Genomic DNA, 25335 nt, shown 5'->3' with positions numbered 1-25335 from the left:
TAAATTTGTCTTATCATCAACTTTTATCCTTAAGAAGATTTATTTTTAACGATGGTAGAAAAGATTACATACATGGAATGATTAAATTACTTATAAAGGTGTCCATTCTTTTGTGCGAGAAAATCACATATCAATTGTGTGTTTCGATTTTTAAGACCGTAAACTTTAATTTCAAGTTTAAACATGTTCAACATATTTTCCCATAACTCATATAGAAAACGCATATTTAAAGAGCTTTAATCTCAATATGCTGTTAAAAAAGTTCGGAATGCAAAGTAAAATTAAAATATTTGAGTTCTATAAGAGTAGGAATTTGCTTATTATTTATTTGAATCTGAGACTCATATAAATAATAAGCCGCTGTCCGGTGAACGAACTTGTTTTCGAACGACCCACAAAACTCCTTTTGAACTCTGAAATTAAATAATCAATTATAATCTAATGCGATTATGATTTTTTTTATTTGACCAAACCGGGTTATGCATTTTAAAATCTATGACGAAACCGGGTTGTATACATTGACGAAACCGGCCAGTTCCATTTTGACATGACCCATTTCTTTCGTTCCATACACAGAGTTACATTTATTGAGATGCTCATAATAACTAAATTTGCAATCTCCGTGTCAATATCTATCTTCCCGTACATTTCTTTCCGTACAATGTGAACAATTTAAAGAGAAATTAAACAATTTCGAGGCAAGGTTCACTCAATTCGTCATTTTGACATGCATTTTGACTTATTTCTCCGTTAATATAGAACGGTTGTAGAAAATATTGCAACTCACAATAGAAAATAGTTGTATATGTATATATATTCTTCGATATCATTAAAAAAATAAGAAAATAAGGAGAAACCTATCTTTCTTCTGTCTATTGATGTTCCGTCATTGTGCCGGACGTTAGATACCATCGAGTCCGATCAAATTCTGCCGGTGTGGTTTAGACACAGTGTATACGCAACAATTATAAAAATGTTCTATTGATGTTAAAATATAAACAACAAACGCAGTGAAGATCTACCTGTTAAACTGTTGGAACAAACAGTTACCAAACTAAACCCAAATCAATACTTTAATACATATAGAAGACTTAATGTCTTTATTGTACTTTAAGCCTTAATTTTACTTGATGCTTTTCTTTTCACAATATTTTATTTACAATGGTATTATTCAGACACATAAAAGCAGGATTTTTTGTTGTAATTAGGCACATGATTGTCTCGTAAAAAAGAAATGATGTCAAATAGTACATGTAAAGCTTAATACCATGCAATTAAAGGCGATATAGATTTCCCAGGAATATTACGTGACAAGCAGGTCATAAAATATTATTAATATTGGTAGAAAATTGCACTTTCTGTGTTATCTTGAGTAAAGCTTATACTTTCATCAATAAAACTCAAACATTTCTATTCATCAACATCACCATTCATCAACTTAAATACTATTTATTTATGCCTAGGATTTAGAAGATTTCTTTTATTGTTTAGAAAAATGAGGAATTTTTGACACTAAAATCCGTTTTCACTATGGAATAACTAGTAAGATAATTCTCATTTATCAACAACAATAGATATAAGCCAGTCTCGTGACTTTGAAAATGAACAAAACTGAAGATAAATGAATTTTACTTTATACAAGGATTACAGAGAAAAGAATTTGACTATTGTTTGCGAACATAATTGTCTTGGTAATTACTGCTTTTCAAGGTTTTGACATGATACTTGCAATATATAATCAGCATTAAACATCAGCTGATTTTTTTTTTATATATTCCAATAATCACATTGATAGAAAATTGTACAAAAAATAAAAATCCCAAAAATACCGAAATCCGAGGAAATTTAAAATGGAACGTCCGTAATCAAATGACAAAATTAAAACTTCTATCACACCGAACAAATGGATAGCAACTGTCATATTTCTGACTTTGCACAGGTATTTTTAAATGTAGAGAATGACGGATTTAACTTTACAGTCAACTAAACCTTCTGATTTGTATGACAGTCATATAAAGTAGAGTTAAACTATCAACGTTTTGTTATAATCTTAACTACTATAAAACATACAACAGTCCTACTAAAATTAACTGTGCAAATGATCAAACTGCGTTTATATTTTTAGATTCATTGACCATAACCATATATCTCTGAGTAACTATACTTACAGCTGAAATGGAGCAATGGAAAGAATAACAAGGCCTGTATAAAGACGTATTTTAAGTCTCCCCATGACCATATTAGTTTAGATTTTTTCCAAATATTCTTATTTTGGGTAAAGAATAAAATCAACATCATTCATCTAGGTTATCCAAGTTCATTATGTTTCAGAACATAACATGTGTGGTTTGTTGGAAAATGACAACTAGCGTTTGTATATGGATCGTTCCGGTATTTTTTTGGTTACAACGTTGTTCAATGTAGATATACCGAACGTCAGCAAATGTGCTTCCAAATTAAAAAGGATATAGCTACATGATCCCTCAAATAAAACCATACTTTTATTTATAGCCAACTTTTCTAAATAGAATCATTTTTAATACATTTTAGACTTATTTGAGTTTCCTCTTTTAACAGCCAAGGCTGATCGTAGATTAATTTGGTTAATTATAGGTACGTTTAAAAACAATATGACCATCCGATACCCTAATGTGTAGTCAGGGTAGTTAAAGCCCTATAGACATATTAATTATGTAATCATAATGCTATCTGAAATAATACTTTGCTTTCCTTTTTCAACACATTCTTTGAATACTTTAATTTTCTGTGTGATTTTGTTTGCTAATCTTGTACATTATGTGATTTATCTCATTGAATGTGTGAATAGCACTTAAGTATTATGGAAACAGATATCTATCTAACACATGCTATTAATATAATGGCCAAGCGTGCATTTTCTTTCAGTGTTGCACACATTAATGTAATAAAGAATAAGACGACAAGTCGCCTTTCCCTGTTTTTTTAAAGGAAATGGTGCCGTGTCTGATTCAATGTTTTTTCTCTAAACTGTGTTTATTTCAATTTTATTGAAAGGTTATTGAAAGAGTTTCTCCGTTATTACACAGAACTGATGCAATTACTTAACTATTTGCAAAATTCTTCTAAAGCAATTCCTTTAAAAGCAATCGTTTGAAATAAAATCTGTCATTATCTTCAGAAATGAGAACAATAATAACTCGATATGACGGCAATAAATTGCTACCCAAAGTAGTAAATGGTTATAAAACATGTACTTTTCAGCCTACTATACTGGCACTTACTGCTTTAATGACATGAATATCAGTAAAGAGTTATCTCGTTATCCTTGTTATATGAAAAGAAATAGCTGTTCTTTAGTATGGATTGCTCGAAAGAAAATGGGATGAAAATAAATACTTCTTGCAAATAGCAAAATAAGAGGTGGTTGCTAATAACAAAGGAAATAAATTTATGACTCCTAGTATAATACACTTTAAGAAAGGAGCCTTTAATACAATGATTGTCGTTGGTTCGTGTCTGTTATATTGTAGTTCAGAGCCACACAATTATTGGGAATGTATATCAACCTACTTTAACGTATACTAGATAATGAAATCAAATGATTAGTCAGCCAAGGGTATTTGACATTTCTTTTTTTTTTTTAAAAAGAGCATCTATAAATCTATATATGTATCAAGACGTATTTGCAAATCAAGTAAACTCGCTGTTTTTGGAAAATCCTTTACAGAAATTTTGATGAATTTAAATATGCATGGTTCTCTAATGAAATTTTAAAATTTATGTTCCACAGGAATCTTCATTTTTATGTCAGTATAAAATAAAACAACATTCATTTGCAATAACAAGGTAAAACTATAGGAACACAGTTGTCTGTAAACACCCCGAAAAACTTTCAAAGGTTCACTGTCAATGTACAAGACACTCAAAAACCTGATTCAGTTTATAATGGTATTTCCGTTGTTTTAATCATTTTTTGGTTAGTATAAACATTTTATTCAAATCTACTGCCGTTTTCTCTCTCACTTTTTTATGCATATTCGACGGTTGTATTACGTTGCTTTCAAACCAAAAGAAGTAACTATTTTATTTCAAGATCGGAAATCTGATCATGTTTTGTTGTACTTTTCACAGTGATATTCATCATCATTATCCATTTTGTCATTTCAAAAGAGATGTTTAACGCATTGTTGAAAAAATAAATATAATTATGGTATAATGAATACAAAATCAACAATTATCGAAAAAAAAATATTTGTTAAATTTCCTATCCTTGTGCTTTAATTTGCAAACACGCAATATGCAGTCATAAAGTAACATGTTTGACTTCCAAAACATTAGGAATATCAGGTTTTAACATTACCTGATGCATTCTACTGCAAAACAAGGACTGACAGGAATAACTTTAACGACAGACTCGACAATGGAACAAACAAAATCAATTACCAATGATCAATATAGTACTCTAAAATCATTGGATAATTAAGTGTTTCGATTGTTTGTTACAGAAAAAAAAGTAAACAAATTGTGAGTCTGTCATGCATAACGTGTGTCGCCACCAACAATAAATAAAATAACTATATATAGAAATAATCACAATAAAATATATTGGAAACACACCAAAATCATGTTTTATGTATATAAAAAACAAATGAACAATTGTGGTTTAATTCTACCAAGCCGTTTCAAGATTAATGGATTAACAAAATATGGCGCAAATTACACGGACGACTGCGCGGATGATGACGCCAGTAGATCTGTATGTGTCGCCAAAAAATTTTACTGTCAGACGAAACGTCAAGGAATATTGACTGGCAGACTTCCTGTCTCCGATTTCCGTATCACGTATTTATTGATACTTCACTGGACTCGAATCCTTTGAATTGAATGTCCTAAGTATACAGACTATTTACTTTCCCCTTAATAACACTTTGATTAAAGTTAATTCCTTTTACCTCAATAACAATACAATGAAGAATAATGACATTTCCAAGATAACACTCAAAGACATTGATAATGAATTCATATGCTATGATATAGATTTCCGGACAACCATTCATTGATATCTCATAAAACACTATCGGCAACACTTTATCATTTCTAAATTGGAAAAACAGTTGTAGCAGAAAAAAACTTTTATCAATCGGGGCAAATTAATTACATTATTGTAAATTTGTTTAATCATATGAGATATTTTGCATTTTTTGGTAATAAGGAACAACAAAACATGATAAAGTAAAATAATCAACATTTTCCTCAACATGCTAAATTTGTTTTTAGGAAAAAAACATGCATTTTGTTTGATAAGCACGCTTCACAACCTAATTAATCAACCATTTAAGTACGTGTGTAACAAAATGATCATCATGAATGAACTGTTGTCATAGAGATGTGTTTAGCCTCTTTTTATAGTTTAGTCTTGATTTTAAATGTAGCATTACCGATGTTTATATACCGTAAATCAGTTATAAATAACAAAGATTATAGTAGCAGAATGAAAACGCTAACATCTTAACTTTAATATATATACAAAATTTTTAAATTCTTATGAAAATCGCTTAGAAGGCGTATAAAATAATATACTTATGAAGATGATTTTTGCAAAAGGCTTATACAACTGCATACAAAATATCATTGCCCTATTGTAATTCCTCTAAACTTGACCGTATAAGCAAATTACGTTAACTTATGTTTCAATATCAATAAAGCATGTTCGAGAGGGGGACGCACTATTATTGTCATATAAATGAGATTTGTTAATGTAGATGCTTCTGCCTTCCAAATATAATTGACTTCAAATGTGGATCCTGTTAAAATAGTCTAATCATAAACTCAAACAACTGTTGAATCCACCGTCGCCACCGGAAACAACAGGCTATAGTTAAGACGAGTACACGAACAGCTTTAAAATGTATCACATATGTTTCAAAATTGAAGTAGTAACAGTTCTTGCTGCACTAGTCGCATTTGTTGAATTGGTCATAAAATGTAAGAATCAGATGATAAATTACATTTGATTGCTTTGATGGATTCTGACTAACGTTAAAATAAACGATTAAAGATTGTTTAGTTGAAATAGAAACAATCAATTTATAAATCTTATCTTATTTGAGGGTAACATAATCTGTGTTTAACAGTAGAGTTGTCGCATTCGCGCTCATACCACATCTTGTCATTTCTGTGAGGTACAAGCATCTAAATCTATCTTTCTTTGTAACCGTTTGATTGTTTTATTTAAATTGGGTGTCGGGTAAAAGATGTAAGGGTTAAAACCATATCAAAATTGAAGTATATTAGTAACTTCATAGATCGATTGTAATGAAAATTTTATGTTCTATTATTGTTTTCATATAAAGCGAGTACATAGAATAATTTAGTTGTGTAGTTTAGGTTTTAAGCATCATCTTTATTGAATATATACTTCAAAATAGGAGTTCATTTAGCTATAACCAAACACAGTATTATCATTTAGAAAGTTAAAAAGTGGGAAAAGTGCTTGTTTGTTACCACACTAGAAAGGTTTTGGTGTTCTTTTTCTTTTTCTTCCATCTAGATCGTACATAAATATCTCGTTACTAGTATTCTTATGATCATTAAATGTCTTTTCCAATCGGCAACTTTCATTTTCCTGTTATAAAAAATAGTTGTGCCAGTGTTCTTTTGCCAATTCATCTTCCGACAGAAAATTGACGGTTCAATTTACGTCGTAGCAAAAATCAATCATTACATGCCTTTGTTACTGGTCAACAGCAATCCCAACTAGGTCCGATTACATATTTTGAATATTGAATAAAAATACTTACGCAACGTCGATTTCAGCAATTCTTTGTTGATTCAGCAATACCAATTCTCGTGTGACGTCATAAAGAGGTATGTCCGACAAAAATACATTCATTTCCATTAACTCTGTTAAGCTTGAGATTCTGGGAGAACTGATAAATATCATATGTCGTATATCTTCTAGCCATATCATCTGTCCTTCAATGAATACATTTATCATGAATAAACTTGCATTGAAAAAAAGTATGAGTATCATAAGAATAACCAAATGGGTCTAAGGTACACTTCACTTGAGTGAGATGGAACCCAAGTCCCTTAATACCTTCTAGAATTTATTTCAGGAATATATAAAAAAATATATGTATCTATGCTATAAAATCATGCTAGTACCATATCATTAACATCTGAGATGATGCTTACCTTATGAGCCTTACGTCTTACAAGCGCTTCAGTGATAGTGCTTAAAGTAACGTTTTATAAAACTCATGAATTTGAAGTAATTTTCTTAATTGACCTTCATCAGGAACGCTCAGACTTAACCGTTGAGAGGTACGAATATGATAATACAAAAACACTTTATACGTTATGAATAGTCAGTTTTGTTCCAGTTCCATAACACATGCATATCTTTTCAACGTGAAACTCAAAATGGGTATTTTGTAGAATCAAGCACCTAACTCCAAACAAGTGAAACACTCGGAAGTTCAACATTTTTCGCTGTTCCTTATGACCTGTTGGTGACCTTCTGCTGTTGGTTTTTCTATGGTCGGGTTGTTGTCTCTTTGACACATTCCCCATTTCAATTCTCAACTTTATCTTTTGTTTTTGTTTTTTCAACGGTTTCATAATTTGGGTCAGCGTGCCCGATGGCGGTTATTTCGGGGTATCTAAAGAAGGATATTCAACCGTAACGAATATTCTTTTTGCTGAAGTGAATATCCTGTTATATTCAAAATGTTATTTATATAGAAAAACCTCTTAAAGTTCTAGCATTATGGAATAAAATGAATTAATCCTTTTATACATAATATGAAACATATTATCCAAGCAAATTCTTGAACAAAACTAATTTTAATACCTTCAACTAATACCTTTTAACGTAAATCTATGTCCATTTTTATGGATACGCACTCCTAGCATAAATACAGAATTTATAAAAGTTCGGATATTTTCTATTGTGAACCTCATTATAGGATGAACAATGTCAAATAATTCTGACATTTTCATTCCAACACAAATTGGACAGTTCAACACTCTTTGAATCATTCGTCCGCACTGCTGAATTTCAAGATGTTCATTAAAAATAATATGATATGGAAAAGCATGACAAAACTGATCAGCACTGATTTGGAATCCTTCTCGAACTGCTGGTTTGAACACTTCCATATTTCGAACTGTTAATTGATTTTTTTGGTCCTTAACATCTACTAATTGTACTTTAAATATCACATGTTCTTGAGTTTTTCCTCCTTCCATTATATGTTGTGATTTACTCAGAAACTCGACTGTGGCAGCCTGGTGATACAAATCTCGGGCGACAGCTTTTACTAATCCTATAATGAGAATGTAAATATAACGTTAAAAAGATAAAATTCTTATAAAGATTGTTCTTGATATGATGATAGTACACTGAATGTTATATTAACACTATTGTATTAACAATATACCAGCCAAACATTAAAGTAAAAACGAAGAGTTTATATATATTCTGAGGAACGTACACAACATCTTATCTTACCTTCTATAGATTTATGGGGATATGATTGATTAACGGAACAAAATCTGGTGACTACATGTATTTGGTATAGGATGTCCAAAACAATACATGGTTGGTTACTATATTGGGTAAGCAACCACATCGGGATAGTAAGGAGTTGCTTCCCTTTCTAAAAACGAAATCTGAAAGGTTTAAACAGATGAAGAAACAGACGATGAAAGAATGAAATGCATTCATGAAACAAATTTAAAGCTTACACGTTGTTATTTTTGGCATTGTTTTTTTTATAGGCAAATGGAAGTAGGTTCTTAAACATGTTAAAATTAAGTATTGAAGACTTGATCACTTTGATATGCCGATAGTCAAACACCGCAAGTATGCATATGAAATTTACTGACCCCATACATATCGTATTAGGTCACTAGCACACCAAGTAACTAATAATATATATATGTCAATCAGTGCAATAAAACCATTATATTTGAAAAATAATAAATAGGAATACAGTTGCCTGATGTTTTAGGAAAACATTTATGAGTTTGATTTTGATATTGACGATTTAATACAAATGTTTAACTTCAAGCATCCATTGTATATTTTTGTCCATTTGACAGCTTTGGATGACTTAAGTATTTCTCATTGTGATATATGCACATGTAAAAATTCAAATTTAACGCTGTATATTAGCCTTAAACTGTGAATGACTTATTATTGTAAGTATTCTGACGAGTTTAGTTTCCATTAATATCCTTGTCAATGTTCACAATGAAGATAAGAAAAGAAAAAACAGTTTCATTGGGAATTCGGGAAAGTTTATCGATATTTGTATATCTTTAAAGGATAAAATGAGAGTAAAGTATTTACGGAAATATGATCACGATAAACAACTCCTTGAAATCAAACCTTTAAAGCGTAATTACATTGTACGATTATTTGTTTTCAAATCCTAATTTATATGATTAGTTCATAGAGAGGACACAGGCAATCAACATATTCTAACACTAATCAGAAGCCAAGTTGACTATTTAAGGAAGGAGTCCACACGGCCTAACGACATCGATCGCATTAATCATGTTTACTTATCATAAATTCGTCATTAATTTTTTCTAGCTTTAAATAATCCCCAATCTGACATATTGCTAAGCTTAACATTTGATTACTCGCACAAAATATATCGTTTATGGAATGGCTTTAATTAACTTGTTGAGCTTCTAATATTGTAACATCGTTATTGTAAATCGGAAGCCGATAAAAAAAAACATGTCATATTTACATTATTAATTGCGACATCAATCTCTTGACACAGTAGTATACTGATTGAGAACGGGTCTTTAAAGAATGAATCGCAGACAAGATAACTAAAATACTTGATTCTATCACAATCTTTTGAAAACAAAGATTCTTCCGGTTTGTTTTGTTGTTTTCTGTAGGGTATGATACAGCATGATGAAATCTGGAAATAATTTTCAGAATTTAGATTAGCAACTTTTGATATTGATAACATACGACAATACAATCAAACCGATTTTAAGATACCACTTACGGGAGAGGAAGAGAGTGGTCTCTTAAAACAGGTGGTCTTTCAATAAAGGTTCAAATTATATAAAATGATCAGAGGGATCTTAAATTGATGGTCTTTTGAACACAGGTTTTTGCTTAATACAGGTGGTCTCTTAATTAGGGTTGACTGTATATCAACATAATATCAAAACTATAGTCCAAACAACAACTGTCCTATTCCTGACTTGGTACAGGCATTTTCAAATTTCAAAGTTATTCCCCTTGACTGACAAATACACTTAAACATGCTCTATCTTACTGGGACCAGTTTTAATGTTCGCCCTTGAGTTATTCCCCTTGACTTACAGTGACATTAAATAGACTCTTGCTTTCTGTGACCAGTTATAATGGTCGCCCATGAGTTATTCCCCTTGACTTACAGTTACATTAAATAGACTCTTTCTTTCTGAGACCAGTTCTAATGGTCGCCCTGGAGTTATTTCCCTTGACTCACAGTTACATTAAACAGGCTCTTTCTTTCTGTGACCAGTTATAATGGTCGCCCTTGAGTTATTCCCCTTGATTGACTGGAATATATCTTACTGTGACCAGTTCTAATGGTCACCCATGAGTTATTCCCCTTGATTGAACCTGGTTTTATAGCACTAAACTTTCACTTGAACGACAGTCGTATCATTTTAGGTGCTTCGGAAGGGGTTGCAGATCCTGCCCCACATGAAGCATCCGTCGTGTTGCTCATTTTGATACAAAGCCGGCAAATATTATAATTCGGTAGGTCACATTCGTGAAAAGGGAAGGGAATTGTAGTTACGACATCTGTATAACGAATATTCATTAACGGTGACCAACTCGTGATGTCGTCCGTAATATTTACGAAGTGATGATTACAACTTCACTATTCGGATCACTAGGTTTAAAAAAAAGGAAAAGGTCATAATTGGGAAACTGAAATTATCTCTTTTGTCGTAAAGTTTTGTTTTTACCCGACCATCATAATCAATTTCTAGATATCAGTCACAATCAAATGTCAAATTCAAAATACTTTGACAATCGTAAATTTACGAACTATATAGGATTCTATGCAGATGTTATAGAACTACATTATTTGATAGTGACAGACATACTAGACGATTGAACTGTATTCAAATGTTTCTGATCATTAGTATAAGAGCAATTATGCTTAACAAATAATTTCAAGATACATGAATAGTGGGACTAATAGTTATCGCTAACTCTAACACGATTGAAAGAAATGAAATGGGATTGTATAAGCAACGTATAAACATAATTAAGAGAATAATCATGTGCTGATTGTATAATGGTGATTAATTGATTGATGCTGACTAAGTACTCACAGTGCTAAATGTGTTGTAATATTTGGGTTGACAAATTTCGAAATATAATCATTTGCAGACAAATCAACCATATGCCAATTCATTTATAGTACAAATAAACGCTATTTTTGCCAGAATTCTCCATTATTTACTGCAAGTTTGTCCATATATAAACAAACAATGGCTTTCGCTACAATGTAGTTTTCATTCACTGCACATAGAAGTGTGAGCGATTTAATCAAGTGTGTGCATATAACCAGATGAGTCGCATATTTTTATCATTATGTTTTGTAATTATCTAAGGTTTCGGCAGTATGCACATTGAATTATCATATTGCATGGCAATCTAATTGGTTAAACATTATGTGAGGGAATCACAATTGATCCCAATATCTTAGAGAAAGCAAGAGTATGTCTGCGAAAATGAAATGAAATACAGCGCTCGAGTGTCCTTTTTGAGGGTGAAGGCTAAAATACAAAAAGGCACGAAACAACGTAGAAGGACTCTATATGTTATGCGCCGTGAAGGTTTACGACACAAGTCCTTCCCAAAACAGCATGCCAGTGTAATCTCAGACAAGGTAGTAGTAAGGGCATTATCTAAGACAGTTTTCTGTAGACCTTGTGTTATGGTTTGTTAAACCGATTGTGAAATAGGGACCTAGTTTATTTGAGCAATTTTGTAGTAACCTACATATAATAAGGATACTATACTGTACTTCGAGGAGCCATATGTAAGATACTTACCAAGGACAATACGGTTTTGTCCTGGCCTGATTGTGTAGTATTCAGATGACTCACATAAGAACGTAGAATATAGTCCTGGCCTGATTGTGTAGTATTCAGATGACTCACATAAGAACGTAGAATATAGTCCTGGCCTGATTGTGTAGTATTCAGATGACTTACATAAGAACGTAGAATATAGTCCTGGCCTGATTGTGTAGTATTCAGATGACTTACATAAGAACGTAGAATATAGTCCTGGCCTGATTGTGTAGTATTCAGATGACTTACATAAGAACGTAGAATATTCTGGCCTGATTGTGTAGAATTTAAGTAACTTACCTAAAACAATAGGATACAACCCTGGTCTGATAGTGTAGTAGTGAAGCGTAACAGAACCATCAGCTTCTCTTTCACACCTTAAATAGAAGTTTTAATATTAGCATGTTCAAATAGCAATATCTTTTTTTTCAAATGCTAACTGTTTCGTAAGGCTTCTCTAGACTACGGTTAGATCACGATAAACAACTCCTTGAAATCAAACCTTTAAAGCGTAATTACATTGTACGATGGTTTGTAAATTTTCGATCATATGTATGTTTCGAAATTGAGCGTGTCATCCATTTTTCTGAACTTTTGTTAAGGGTCAGATATAATCCGTCTCCGGGTGCTGGATGTTCTCTGTGTGTTGACTCATTGGTTGCCTTTGAGTTTGTACTATTCTTCGGTCGGATTGTTGTCTCTTTGATACATTCCCCTCTTCCACTTTAAATTGTATTGGCAATTGTTTTTAACTTCACTTAGTATGTTATATCAATAGAGGAATATGAAAAAAACACTAATATAAAAATAGGGAGCTGTGTATGCACGTCAATGTGATATCTAAAGCATTAGAAGAACTTACCTGAAAGATGGTGCTGATATATTTTTGTACGTCATAGACAACAATGCATGAAGTGAGTCTAGATTTTGTACGAATGATATGAAATCTCCCCCAAGTGTCCTCAGCATTTTATCATACCCATGTCGCATACAGTACGTAAGGAAATACTCCCCGAAAACCTCTAATACATCTGCTAAAGGCAAACCTGAAATGATATTGAACGTTTAGCCCAGCTGTAAGTAAGAGGTAAAAGAAGTTTACGGATGTTTAACTTCCACATAGTTTTGAGAAATATATGAAAACAAATAATAAAAACCCAAAAAACTGCGGCAATCAAATGACCCGAAAAGGAGCGTACCCGGTGTACCCGGGTTTATTGCATCTATCTGGTGCAGTAAAAGTTGGTACCGTAATGTTGTTATCGCGATGCATATATCATCTTCCTTATAAATTGAGTTTTAGTTTCACAATCGGTGAAAGGGACGATAATTTTACAGTTCGAAGGATACAAGAATGCGATATCATGTAGCTGATGAGGTAAGAAACAAACACATTGTATTGGTCTTTCAATCATAATGATGGTGACTCTTAAACTTGTAGTGTCGATTTCAGTAGTTTAGACAAAAAACAAGTGCTACGGCATTTTTTGTTTCTAGGGCAAACCCATGTTACATAAAATGGTGAAAAGAAACGATTGTAACATACAAATTGAAAGATATATATAATGCCGGCAATTTTATGGCAGGTATTTTACTGCTAGGAAAATTGAAATTATCACGTTTGACATATATTATAGTTTGAAACTTTCCACCAGTAAGAGTATCGCTTGACTACATTTTCCCTAAAATTAATTTGGCTCGTTTAATTTTCATAAAATTTTGTCAAAGTAAATACTCTAACAAAAATATACAAATTAAAAACATTTTAAACCAAACGTTACACTGGTTATAAAGCAATTTGACACAAACACCAATTTTGATCATTAATAAGCTTAATATTCTGTTCACACAACGTAAATAAAACGTTAAGCTGACTTTACAGAGTTATCTCCCTTTAGTGTTAGGTACCACCTTAATTTATTTGATTTTACCGTTACTCCGATATTATCATTATTTTTTTTGACTGGCTAGTCATTAAAAAAGGTGATTTTTTATTGTACACTGTTAATACTTTTGAATACACATTTCATTCAAGATGAAATTTTGTATTTACATTTTTCTATAAACTACACAGTATCTAGATGTAAAACATTGGACTCAAAATAGTGATGTCTGTTCCACTTTATTTTATATGATGTGTTTCTAATTATAGTAATGGCCTAACAATTGAAAAGAAAATATTTACAACAGTTTGGTAATATGAAAAAGGACATCTAATCAAGTTTCGCATATACTCTCGAGATTGGGACCATCCAATCTGCATTCATAATAAAATACAAGATGTGAACAGTACATATGAACTAGAAAAGAAAAACGAAGCAAATAAGCATTGCCACTCAGTCATATACTATATTACAGACGTCTTTAGATGCATTACGAACAATTGATTCCTCAAAAACCCTAATTGCACAAACGGACATTAATTTGAACAAATATAGCAAAAACAAAGATGACCAACGACAGGGTTTAAATACATATAAGCAGGTGGCTATATGATAATATTTTCTAAGCATTCATCAATAAAGCAATGTATGTCCGTTTGAAACACATTTCAAGAGAATACAATCAAATAGAAGCAATAATAAACAATACTCAAGGTTTGTTTTTAACAGATGCCATATGAAATCTAATAGAAATTGACATTTATCAAGTCAAATCAAGTCCTAAAACAATACAGATTACACTGTTACACTGCATCAAAATGAATAACTACCCACGAAAAAAAAAATCAGCACAATTATGTTTTACATGATTTGTAATGCTGTGCAGCTTTTATATCTTTGGATTTATCAGAAGAAAAAAAACATAATCAATTTTTGAAAATATTAAGTTGGGACAATTTGTTCCAATTCAAATACCAACTGTTTGTTAAAAGATCTAAATGATTGTTGTCGCCCAAAGTCCGTTTTTTTTTGTATCATTGTTGTATTGATGAAGTTTTACGAAAGAAGATGTATCGTAGTTCATCTTCTTGACCTTAAACAACAAAATAATACCAGTACATATGTATACGCCTTTATCACAACGGTGCGTTCAAATACTTTTTTTTTTTTTTTTTTTTTACATATTTTCGTCTTATACGAATCTGATTGAGCACTTGTGTGTTCAACTTCTACAGACTGTGAGATTATGTCAGCCGCATCTTATAAAAGTGTTGACCATAACTCGAAAAAATAGCAATAAAGGGTATTCATTGAGTGTATAACTTACTTGTTACATCAATTTTGGAACAAAGCTGATCATAATGATACCTATTCTTTTTCTACTCCGGATTGTGTTATTTTTATTGTGCATGATGGGAGTTGAATGCATAGCTGGAGACGCGAATCCTGTCAAAATACTTGGTCTTGCTCCTTTTAGATTTTATGCAATTGTTAGTATGCTACCTTGATTTGTCTCAACTACATCGTTAACCGAGATGAGGATATAACTGCTATCGTTTAAATTTGATATTTACCGGTAATCGAAAATAGAAGTTTTAGATTTTGACTGGCTAATCATAAAAATTAAATGTCATTGTAAATATTTTTGACTACACATTTCATTTAGGGAAGAATACTGAAATTTTGCTATCTGATAATTATCCTTTGTATCATGTCAAGTGTTATCGATATTATTTTGACAAGTGGACATCATACAACACTACATAGGTTCAAAGCACGAAATGTCCTACAGGATGGCAATAAGGAAACTTTTTGTCAGAAAATCAACATACGTCATTAATTTATGAACAAAATGCTTTTATAAAAGTTTATTACGTATTTGAAAGCATAATTAACATCATGATTTTACATTACGCGCTTGAAATACGTCATAAACATGCTTACAGAAGAAAAAAGCAATTACTTAATAGCTTTTTTCCATAATGGTTCATTGAAACTAGTTTAGCAAACCGGGTATATCTGTCCTTATTCGGTCAAAAATTATTACAGCTACATGAAATGTATTATAATATCGAAAATAAAACAAGCATGCCATAAAACATAAATATCCGGCATTAACTTGAAGAGCTACTAAACAAATCGACGATACTCATATTTTTTTTTTTTTTTTAATTTAAAGTTGAATATTCAATTGAATAAAACTATATGCTTTTTAATTCATTTTTTCTTCTTATAATATTCTTAGATAACTAAGAATTGATCGGTAAAACTAAAGGCTTAATCGAGGTTTCTGATTACTTATTAAATAATGCGGGCTTTTCTTATAAATACATATAAGTATGTATGTTATTTAATCCTTTTGGTACTCTGGTGTTAGGATTAGATCGTAAAAGTCAATGTTTGAAATAAATGCAACTTTATATAAAAAAAAATTTCATGTTTTACAGCTCGATTTTTACAGCCTCTCTATTGTGTACTACTTTTAAGGAGAAAACATATAATGCTAGAGATGTACTTGTTTTTTATTCGCCAGTTTTTAAGTGGGGTTAGTTTAGTTTAAACAATATTTTATTCAAATAAATTGAATTGGATTAGGCAACAGGCATAGCCTTTGTAAGCCCTCTCCAAGTGGGGTTCGTGTTGCTTAGTCTTTCTATGTTGTGCCCTGTGTACTTTTATTTTTCTGTTTGTCTTTTTATATTTTAGCCATTGCGTTGTCAGTTTATTCCAATCTATGATTTTGACTGTCCCTCTGGTATCTTTCGCTCCTCTTTTATTCATCTGAAGTGTAGAAATAAAACTGAACTCGTCCATTTTTCTGTTAACTACACACAGTATCGTGTAAAACATTTCCCTCAAAATTAAAATATCTGTACCAATTTTATTCTTGTATATTCTACATAAAGCAATGACCTACAAATTAAAATAATAATTAAACAGTTCGTGAATACAAAAATGGGACAACTGATCAAGATGGGCCCACATTTTCTCGTCATTGATAAATCCATCTTTGCATTGATAATGAGATACAAGATGTTTACAGTATATACGAATAAAACATCAGTGTCAAAAGAGTAATTAGCACTGCCAAACAGACAAACATTGAAGATGTCTTCCGTTATGTAACGAACCATTGATTTATAAAAAGCTTAATTAATAATTGCACAAAGAAACATTAATTTGAACCAATAAAGAAATGACCAAGGTGACCAACGACAGGACATATATGGAAATAAGCAGGTGGCTTGATTAGACTTTATTTTTTTTTATTAGCGTTCATCATTATAGAAACGTATATTCGTCGGAAACATATTGCAGAAGAAAAGAATCAAACAGAAGCAAAAACTAACAATTATCAGGGTCTAGTTTTAACAGATATCATACGATATTCTGAAATTTATCTAGTTATCAAGACCTAAAGCCATACAGAAAAAACTGCATCACTGCAGAAAAATGACTGTCAACAATTAAAAAAAACCAGAACAATATTTTAATGCTGAGACACTGTAAAATTATCACCCTCATAATCAATCTTTAATAAATCTTACCTGATACCTTACAAACAGACCCGATCAATCCGAAAGTACATTCATCTGAGTATTTATGAAATACCATAAAGTCATGTTCATCATTCAAATCACTCTGTTCGCTGCAAAAAGAAATGAGTAAATTTATAAATGTATCCTTACTGACCAACATTCCTTCATAATCATCGCCATAAATCGAAGATTTAATATTTGTTATTGAAAAAATATATACTATTTCTTTGGAGAATGGTTTCAATGATCCAAAGACGCTAAATATGTTTTTTCCTTTTCAAAAACAGTCCAAAAATTAAAACCCTATGCGCTATGAGTACTTGAGTAAATTTGGGGCTATATGAATATTAAACTCATAAAAGACATGATAGATACAAGAATTAACATTGTGTACGTCGCATTTCGTTTACGAAAGACTCATCAGTACGCTTGGATAGAAATGGCCCCCCAAATACATCTTTAAGTACAGACAAATTTATTGAAAGGTAAACAATTGATGTCTTTATTCGTTCGATTACTATTGTGATCACAGGAACAGTCATTTCATAATTTGAAGAAATGTAAAATTATTGGACACAGAATATGTACACCAACCATTAATTTAAAAGACATATTTATAACACACAATAACTCAAACACAGAAGAAAACTGAAAAGTTTGTCTGAAATTGTTCCATTTTAAAAAAAGAGGCAAACACCCATAGATGTACGACGGTTACATTGATTCAATTCACTGAAGATTTTCCGGATTGAAGCTGACATAAAAGGTTCACGATAACATTATAGTATGTAGAAGTTCGAAAGATATGAAGCTTAAGTAGAAAAAGGGGAAAATACCAAATATATACTGTTGTAAATGTACATTCAAATTCAAACTGATGAAGAAACGAAATAGGTGACAAAGTTCATCAGATGATGAGTTATACTCTGGGCGGTTTTCAAAAAGTTTCGAGAAGAGCTGCAGGATTTGTTATATACAAAAAAGGGTCTGAATGGTTAAAAGGCAAATTTCAAAATCACTTAATACTACATGCCTCAGAAAGTGGACTCAAAAAGTAGGAGTAGAAAGATGCAGATGCCGTATAACCAAGAATCAATGACATTGTATATTATCAGATATACAATTTTGCTTTTGTCATTATTAGAAATACAGAAGATAGTAACATTTACTATATACTTAGTAGTAAATACAGATAAATGGTATGTGTAATACAGTCATTGGCAAGCTTGCTGTATCAGCCACCCGTGATGATATCGATATCAGCACGGTTGCAAAAGCTTTATCACAAGTTTATTCTGTATGACGTCACGTCATCGATTGCAATCACTGTTGCAAAGGCTTTATCAAATAACTTATCTGTATGACGTCATTTTAAACCTCCTTATCTGTATGACGTCATGTAACACGAAAAACATCTACTTGAGGTATATGTATATATTATAAAGTGTATATGATATGGCTTTTTCAATATCACACACCATATCAACCCTCAACCAATATAATCCCTCGAGCAGAGCTCTTGGGATTATATTGGTTTCTCGGGTTGATACGGATGCGATATTGAAAAAGCCATATGATATTCTCTATATATTCAATGAATATTATGTACGTAACTTGTAAAGGAAATGAAATGTGATAAACGATAATGAGTCTTTATATTAGGCCATAGAACTAGACATTTATATAAAATACACTTACATTAAGGTTTACCAATGGCATATAGATATATCACTATAACGTAACAAGTCAAAGCTAGATGATATAACATATAAATTCAGATGAAACTCAATACGATTAGACACTTTAGAGCAATATAACATCCAAACGTTATATCGAGAATGATTGAATAGATGTTCCAGTTTCAAAAGACAACAGTACATCACATATAACGTTGTAAGATTTACCTACTTGGATATATTTAATCATTATTCTTACTCAATTGTTACGAGTATTTGAATATTATGTTTCAGCAAAACATAACAAATAGCTTATTCTGTTCATTTGTCAACACTGTCGGTCTTATTTACTTGGCCGTCTCGAGGTAATAAAAGTAAACGATAAGTAACGTTATCTGAATACATTATAAGGATTGGTAGAGACACACTGTTTCATTTCGTCTATACTCTACACACAGTTAGATCTGATCAACGAGAGGTCAAAGACACCAACGTGATATGCAAACTCATAAAATGAAAACAAATTGATAGTTATGGATATTTATGTTTTTTATGTTATTTATGGATCCCCCAGATCGATCATTTCCAATGATAAAAATGCCGTGGAAAAAAAGACCAAAGCAAGAAAAACAGACAGTAGAACAAACAACACAACACAACACAACACAGAAAACTAAAGACTGGGTTAGTTCAACTAAACCAAACACTGACGTAATGTCTTGTTAACCAACATAACACATGTATCAAATAATAAAAAAAAATGAGAATTTAAAAAAAAAAAAACCCACATGATTTTTAGTAAATTACAATATTAACATCAATTCATACATTTGTAGGAACGAAAAGATTTTCTATTTCATCGAGTAAATATAACCACAATTAAGTATTTTGAAATTGTCCTAGCATCAAAGCAAAGTTAATATAGATATATCAGCGTGTTAAAAGTCATTAATACATATAAATGCAAGTTTTGTCATACTTATATCTATTGTCTTTCGTCTGGTAAACATTCATATACTGTGATGTTTTTATAGTCTTGACAAAGGTAACAAGACTGGTGTTCATAATTATATAAAAGCATGAAATAATGTGTACATGGTCCCGATTTTAGAACGTATACTGACATTTGTTGGGTCGTACTTTATTCAAGAAATGACGAACTTGCGACTGGTTTTATGACTGCTTTGATCGATCTACTAAGGACCCAAAAAACAAAAAATCAAAAACATATATATTTTTTAGGACTCTCATTGTGAATGCCGAAAAAGTAACACTTTACCCTTTATAACTTGTTTATACATTAACTTCGAAATCAAACCTGCACACGTGTTCACCTCTACTAGACATGATGTATGTTTAATCTGGCCTGCATCAAGCTTAGAATACCTCTTTATCGGTCTTGCGATTCATGAGAATATTTTCTTTATATTTATACACTGCATATAAGTTTTACTGGAATAAGTATATACTCTGGTGTGCCTGATAAAAAAAATAAACAGTAACCCAAAACCGGGCATAAACCAATAAACATTATCGAGAACAGACCTGTCCTCATCACTAGTAAACAGCAGAACTGCACACAGTAAGCAGTACCACTTTTTTTCTGCAACAGATGAAAATATCGACAATAAAAGTCTCTTCGGTGATTCTCGAGGCCAAGCTATGTGAAAATCTTAAGCTTGAAAAAGATGAAAAGGTTCATTCCAATTAGGTTTCAAAAGTATAGCCAAAGGCAAGGATCCAGAGCTAAGCATGAGGGAGAAACATTCCGTAATTTAAAAATAGTGTCCAACATTTTGAATCAGCAAATTTTAATAACAAGAAATCCGTATTTTCATGATAGTACCAGACTACTGGCTAATGTGCTGGTTATACCTTCAAGGACTAACCAGGAGAGGCATTGACCCAGTGGTATCAATAACATTAACGGTAAAATTTGTCGCACTAGATGCACAATTTGATTTTTTTGTCTAGTTTGAAACAGCCGTGAAGCAGTTCTAATTAACGGACATTTGTCTTTACCATGTTTAACGCTATAACAAAGTAAACATGTTTGTCTGCAGACAGTGCCACGTTTACTGTCAAGTTTTCAACTGTAATAGTAAAGCAGAAGTATTGCCATTTTAACAGCGATTAATATTTAAGTTAACACTGTTGACGTAACTACGATGTATTGAACAGTCGAAGTATTTACCTTCACAATTAACAGTTTTATTAATTTTAAGTAATCTGTCTCAATGTATTCATGATTGAAATCGATTAAAAAGCATTAATATAGGCATGAATTACCATACGAACAGTCCCTGATAATCATATATTCATAGTGTCTCTTGGATTTGCGTCATCAGAATACATAAATTGATGACATAACTACTTGCTGACATGCAAATGTATATTTGAATAAGTATGCCTTTACAAAAAGATGAGATATTACGATTTCCAAATGTTCGTAAGATGCAATTTATCCTTCGACAAAATTGATCGTTGGATAAATAGATGGTAGTAAATTTCAGTCAGCCATCATCATATCTCATGCATCTTAACAACATATCCCCGTTATCTTAAATGTCATCTTCAAACAGACAAATTGGTAATAATAACTCCGCTGTAAAAATAGATCTTATAAAAAACGTACAAACATCACATCATTTTATTCAGATGCCGCTCAAATATTTTGTATCTCCATACATCTTAGTGGAAAAGTACAGGATTATATAAAGTCACTAAAAGTACTAAAATGATAATTAAGAAAACTAGAACACGTTACACAGATTATTCAGAAGTGTAATGAGTGTTAATGAGATAAATCTCTATCTAACTCACAATTTGTAAAAGTAACCGTTATAGGTCAAAGTCCGGAACCAAAGCTCACATCGAACAGCAAGCTATAACGAACCCAAAATATTACTAGTGCAAACTCATATTTCAACAGAAAAAACAAACGGTTAAATCCATATTAAATACGAGAAACGAGAAACTCATAACCACTTCATCAAACGAAAACCCCTGAACAGCAGGTACCTGACTTAGTACAGGTTCAAACAAACTTATACGATGATGACTGATGTACCCATGTTTTGACTATGTTGTTTATTGTGTCTGTTTGTTTAACGCATCAATGTAAATAAACTGAATTTGATCAGACTGTCATTATAAAGTGAGAGGGTTAGCGCTAAAGAACCAGGTTTAATCCACCATTTTCTACATTTGAAAATGCCTGTACCAAGTCAGGAATATGACAGTTCTTGTCCATTCGTTTTTCATGCGTTTTGTTATTTGATTTTGCCATGTGATTATGGACTCTCCGAATTGATTTTCCTCTAAGTTCAGTATTTTTGTGATTTTACTTTTTAGGTGTTCTTTAAGACATATAAGTGGCTTTGGAATCATAACAGTGGATAGGTAAACTCATTTACATTAAAATGCATTGAAATGAAAAATGCACCGATTTTTGCAAAATCTAACTAATGTTATTTATGTCTTTAGGAGAACAACGCTGTTTGTTTCTAACAATTAAGAAAACTAACAAGAACTGTAAAATGACAGAAAATACATGTTTTAATAATATCCTTATCAGTATTAACACAGTGGTTTTGAAAATTCATAAAAGGCAAAAATTTAGAGCACTCGGTGTCATTATATGATAATTCATAAAAAAAACCAAAAAGATTGGACAGCTATATCAGTGACGAAATACCTGACTAGGGATATGGACATGGGAATGTGGCGGGAAAAAACGAGTTTCCTTAGTTTCAAACACTCCAACCTGTTTAATATCGATTAGATGATTAATTAAAGTACCATAAGAACACAATACGCATAATTGTTTCATACTTCCGATATATTGTCCCATCACATTCTGTTTTTTTTTTCTCTAACAAGGTTTATTAACTTCATTCTGTGATAAAAACAGATTATTTTTCGCCCGACAGACAAAATTAAATGTTCTTTGGGATTTTACTAGAACGTTGAAGAAAGTTTAATTGAAACTGATGGTTCAATATTTAATAAAGATCTACGTCACATACCGACGTAAACCGCAATAGAAATAATTTGGAGCACCGAAATTACAAATTACTCAACATCGATTATAAGAACATCTATATGCATCAACGTTAATTTGTAAATTGCCATCAACACTTTTTTCCAAGCAATTTATAATATTTGTTTTCTCTCGCCAATTTATGACATTTAGCGGTATACTACTGTGGCTTTATTTATTCTTCCAAGTCTATTATTTTCTCGTTTACCCCTTTCATTCATGTTGAAGTATGATAGCATCGTTACCTTTATATGTATGTTTATGCATACGTAATATTGCTTATACTATATAAAGAGAAAAAACGCTAGAAGTAAATTGATATCTACTAACTTCGATTTAAAAAAAAAAATCGTGACTGTTAAGTGTTGAAAAATTTACTGCAATTGTTAATTTTGAAATAATATGTGGTTTTTTAAATTATTATTCCTTCCAGATATATCTAATAAATTCGATAGACTGAGACTCGTATTTGCATCTTTTACAGTTTCCTTCTATATCTTTTGATTTTTTGTTAGTGTAAATATGAACAAGAAGAGATAAAAGGTAAGCTGTTTAATTATTTTCATAAATAGATCGAAACATACATTAAATATCACTGTGGGACTTACATATATATTGTTACAAATAGTTACGAATGGTTCTAGAATTGTTCTAATCAATTGCTTTCAATTACTTTAAATCAATAAAATGATTTAGACAATACAGACTAGTGGCATTTCGGAACTGAAACTTCACGTTAAAATTTAATTGACAATTATGTTATTTGTTAAAGTTCCGTCTGACTCCACACTTATTGTTATTGAAGTCTGTTCATAAAACTCTCATGAATCTAACGGTTTATCTTTAAACGTCCCAATGTCGAAAATTAATCCAATCAAAAAGCATTAAATATAGATTGTTATGTGACCGAGAGGAAATTAAACTATCAGAAAGTCATCTGGGGCTAGGAACCTAAAGATATAACACATTGTTATGGTAATCCTGAATAAATTTAAATGTATCAAAGTTTATTGCAAGAGGAGAATTTTAATTATGGTCGGTATTAGAAAGTATTTTTACTTTCATCTAAAAAATAAACTTATCCAACGCAGTACAAAATCTATGGCAAGTTTCAACCAAAATGATCTACATTTAAGACCCTGCAACGAGCTTAGGATAAATAAATCATTCGATTAGATTTATCTCTGATTTTTTTGTTAGGATTTCTCGAGGAAATGTTTCTCATATACTGTTTATGATATGCATAAATAATATACAAATAATATTCCTCTGCTGTACAACAAATGTGTAAGTAAATGGTATACTTACTTTAGGAATAGTTTGTTTTCGTCCAAATAAAGTAAACTTTAATTTCACTGAAATATTAACTAATAAAATTTGGTCTTTTGGCTTACTCGGATGGACTAATAAACGTTTGTTACAAATATATTTATCATATATATCGAACCAAAGATATATCAAGACATCATTAAAAATCTGTATTGACATTCAGGTACACATTACCTCAATTCGGTTATCAATGTTCCCCATATCAAAATACCTCCAATAGCAACATGTAGCACCAACTAATTTGAAGATTTTTTGACGAATTTAAAAAACAAATTTAGATGTGTGATACATGTATGAAAAGGCCAAGTGCGCGCTTCTAAACGACAACCTTACACCGAACACATGAGATCAACCCTAGTTTTTGGTGGGGTTCGTGTTGTTTATTCTTTAGTTTTCTATGTTGTGTCATGTGAACTATTGTTTGTCTGATTGTCCTTTCATTTTTAGCCATGTGTTGTCGGTTTATTTTCGATTTATGAATTTAACTGTCCCTCTGGTATCTTTCCTCCCTCTTTTACAGGAAAAAGTAGATGAACTACTAAGACCTATCGGTCACTAAATCCCTTTGGTGTAAGTTATTTTTGTTATATGTGCTATGAAAGAATCTAGTAAAAGTAAAAGCATCTTGTGATAACGAAATCCAGACACAAACATAACGAACAATTTGGGATATATAAACACAGTAAGATGTTGCCAAAGGAACATCGCTTATAGTATTCGATTCGTTTTAATTTACTACTGGATAAATTTCTTAAGTATTTTGAAGAAAA

General features: G+C 31.4%; 1 protein-coding gene across 1 annotated transcript in view; it reads right to left on the bottom strand.

Moving 5' to 3' along the window:
• LOC134718085 (guanylate cyclase soluble subunit beta-2-like) overlaps window positions 1–25335 on the bottom strand; it is a 74692-nt gene that overhangs the window by 14461 nt on the left and 34896 nt on the right. Inside the window, exons 3-7 of the mRNA XM_063580578.1 lie at window positions 17528–17628; window positions 12959–13142; window positions 12397–12473; window positions 7848–8309; window positions 6780–6954 (exon numbers count right to left, since the gene is read on the bottom strand). Coding sequence (XP_063436648.1) covers window positions 6780–6954; window positions 7848–8309; window positions 12397–12473; window positions 12959–13142; window positions 17528–17628 — 999 coding nt within the window. The remainder of the gene's footprint in view (window positions 1–6779; window positions 6955–7847; window positions 8310–12396; window positions 12474–12958; window positions 13143–17527; window positions 17629–25335) is intronic.

Source organism: Mytilus trossulus, chromosome 1 (genome assembly GCF_036588685.1).
Source record: "Mytilus trossulus isolate FHL-02 chromosome 1, PNRI_Mtr1.1.1.hap1, whole genome shotgun sequence".
In the NCBI taxonomy this organism is placed as follows: Eukaryota; Metazoa; Mollusca; class Bivalvia; order Mytilida; family Mytilidae; genus Mytilus; species Mytilus trossulus.
The sequence above is the reverse complement of the archived record's forward strand: the minus strand, read 5'-3'. Positions and strand labels throughout refer to the sequence as shown.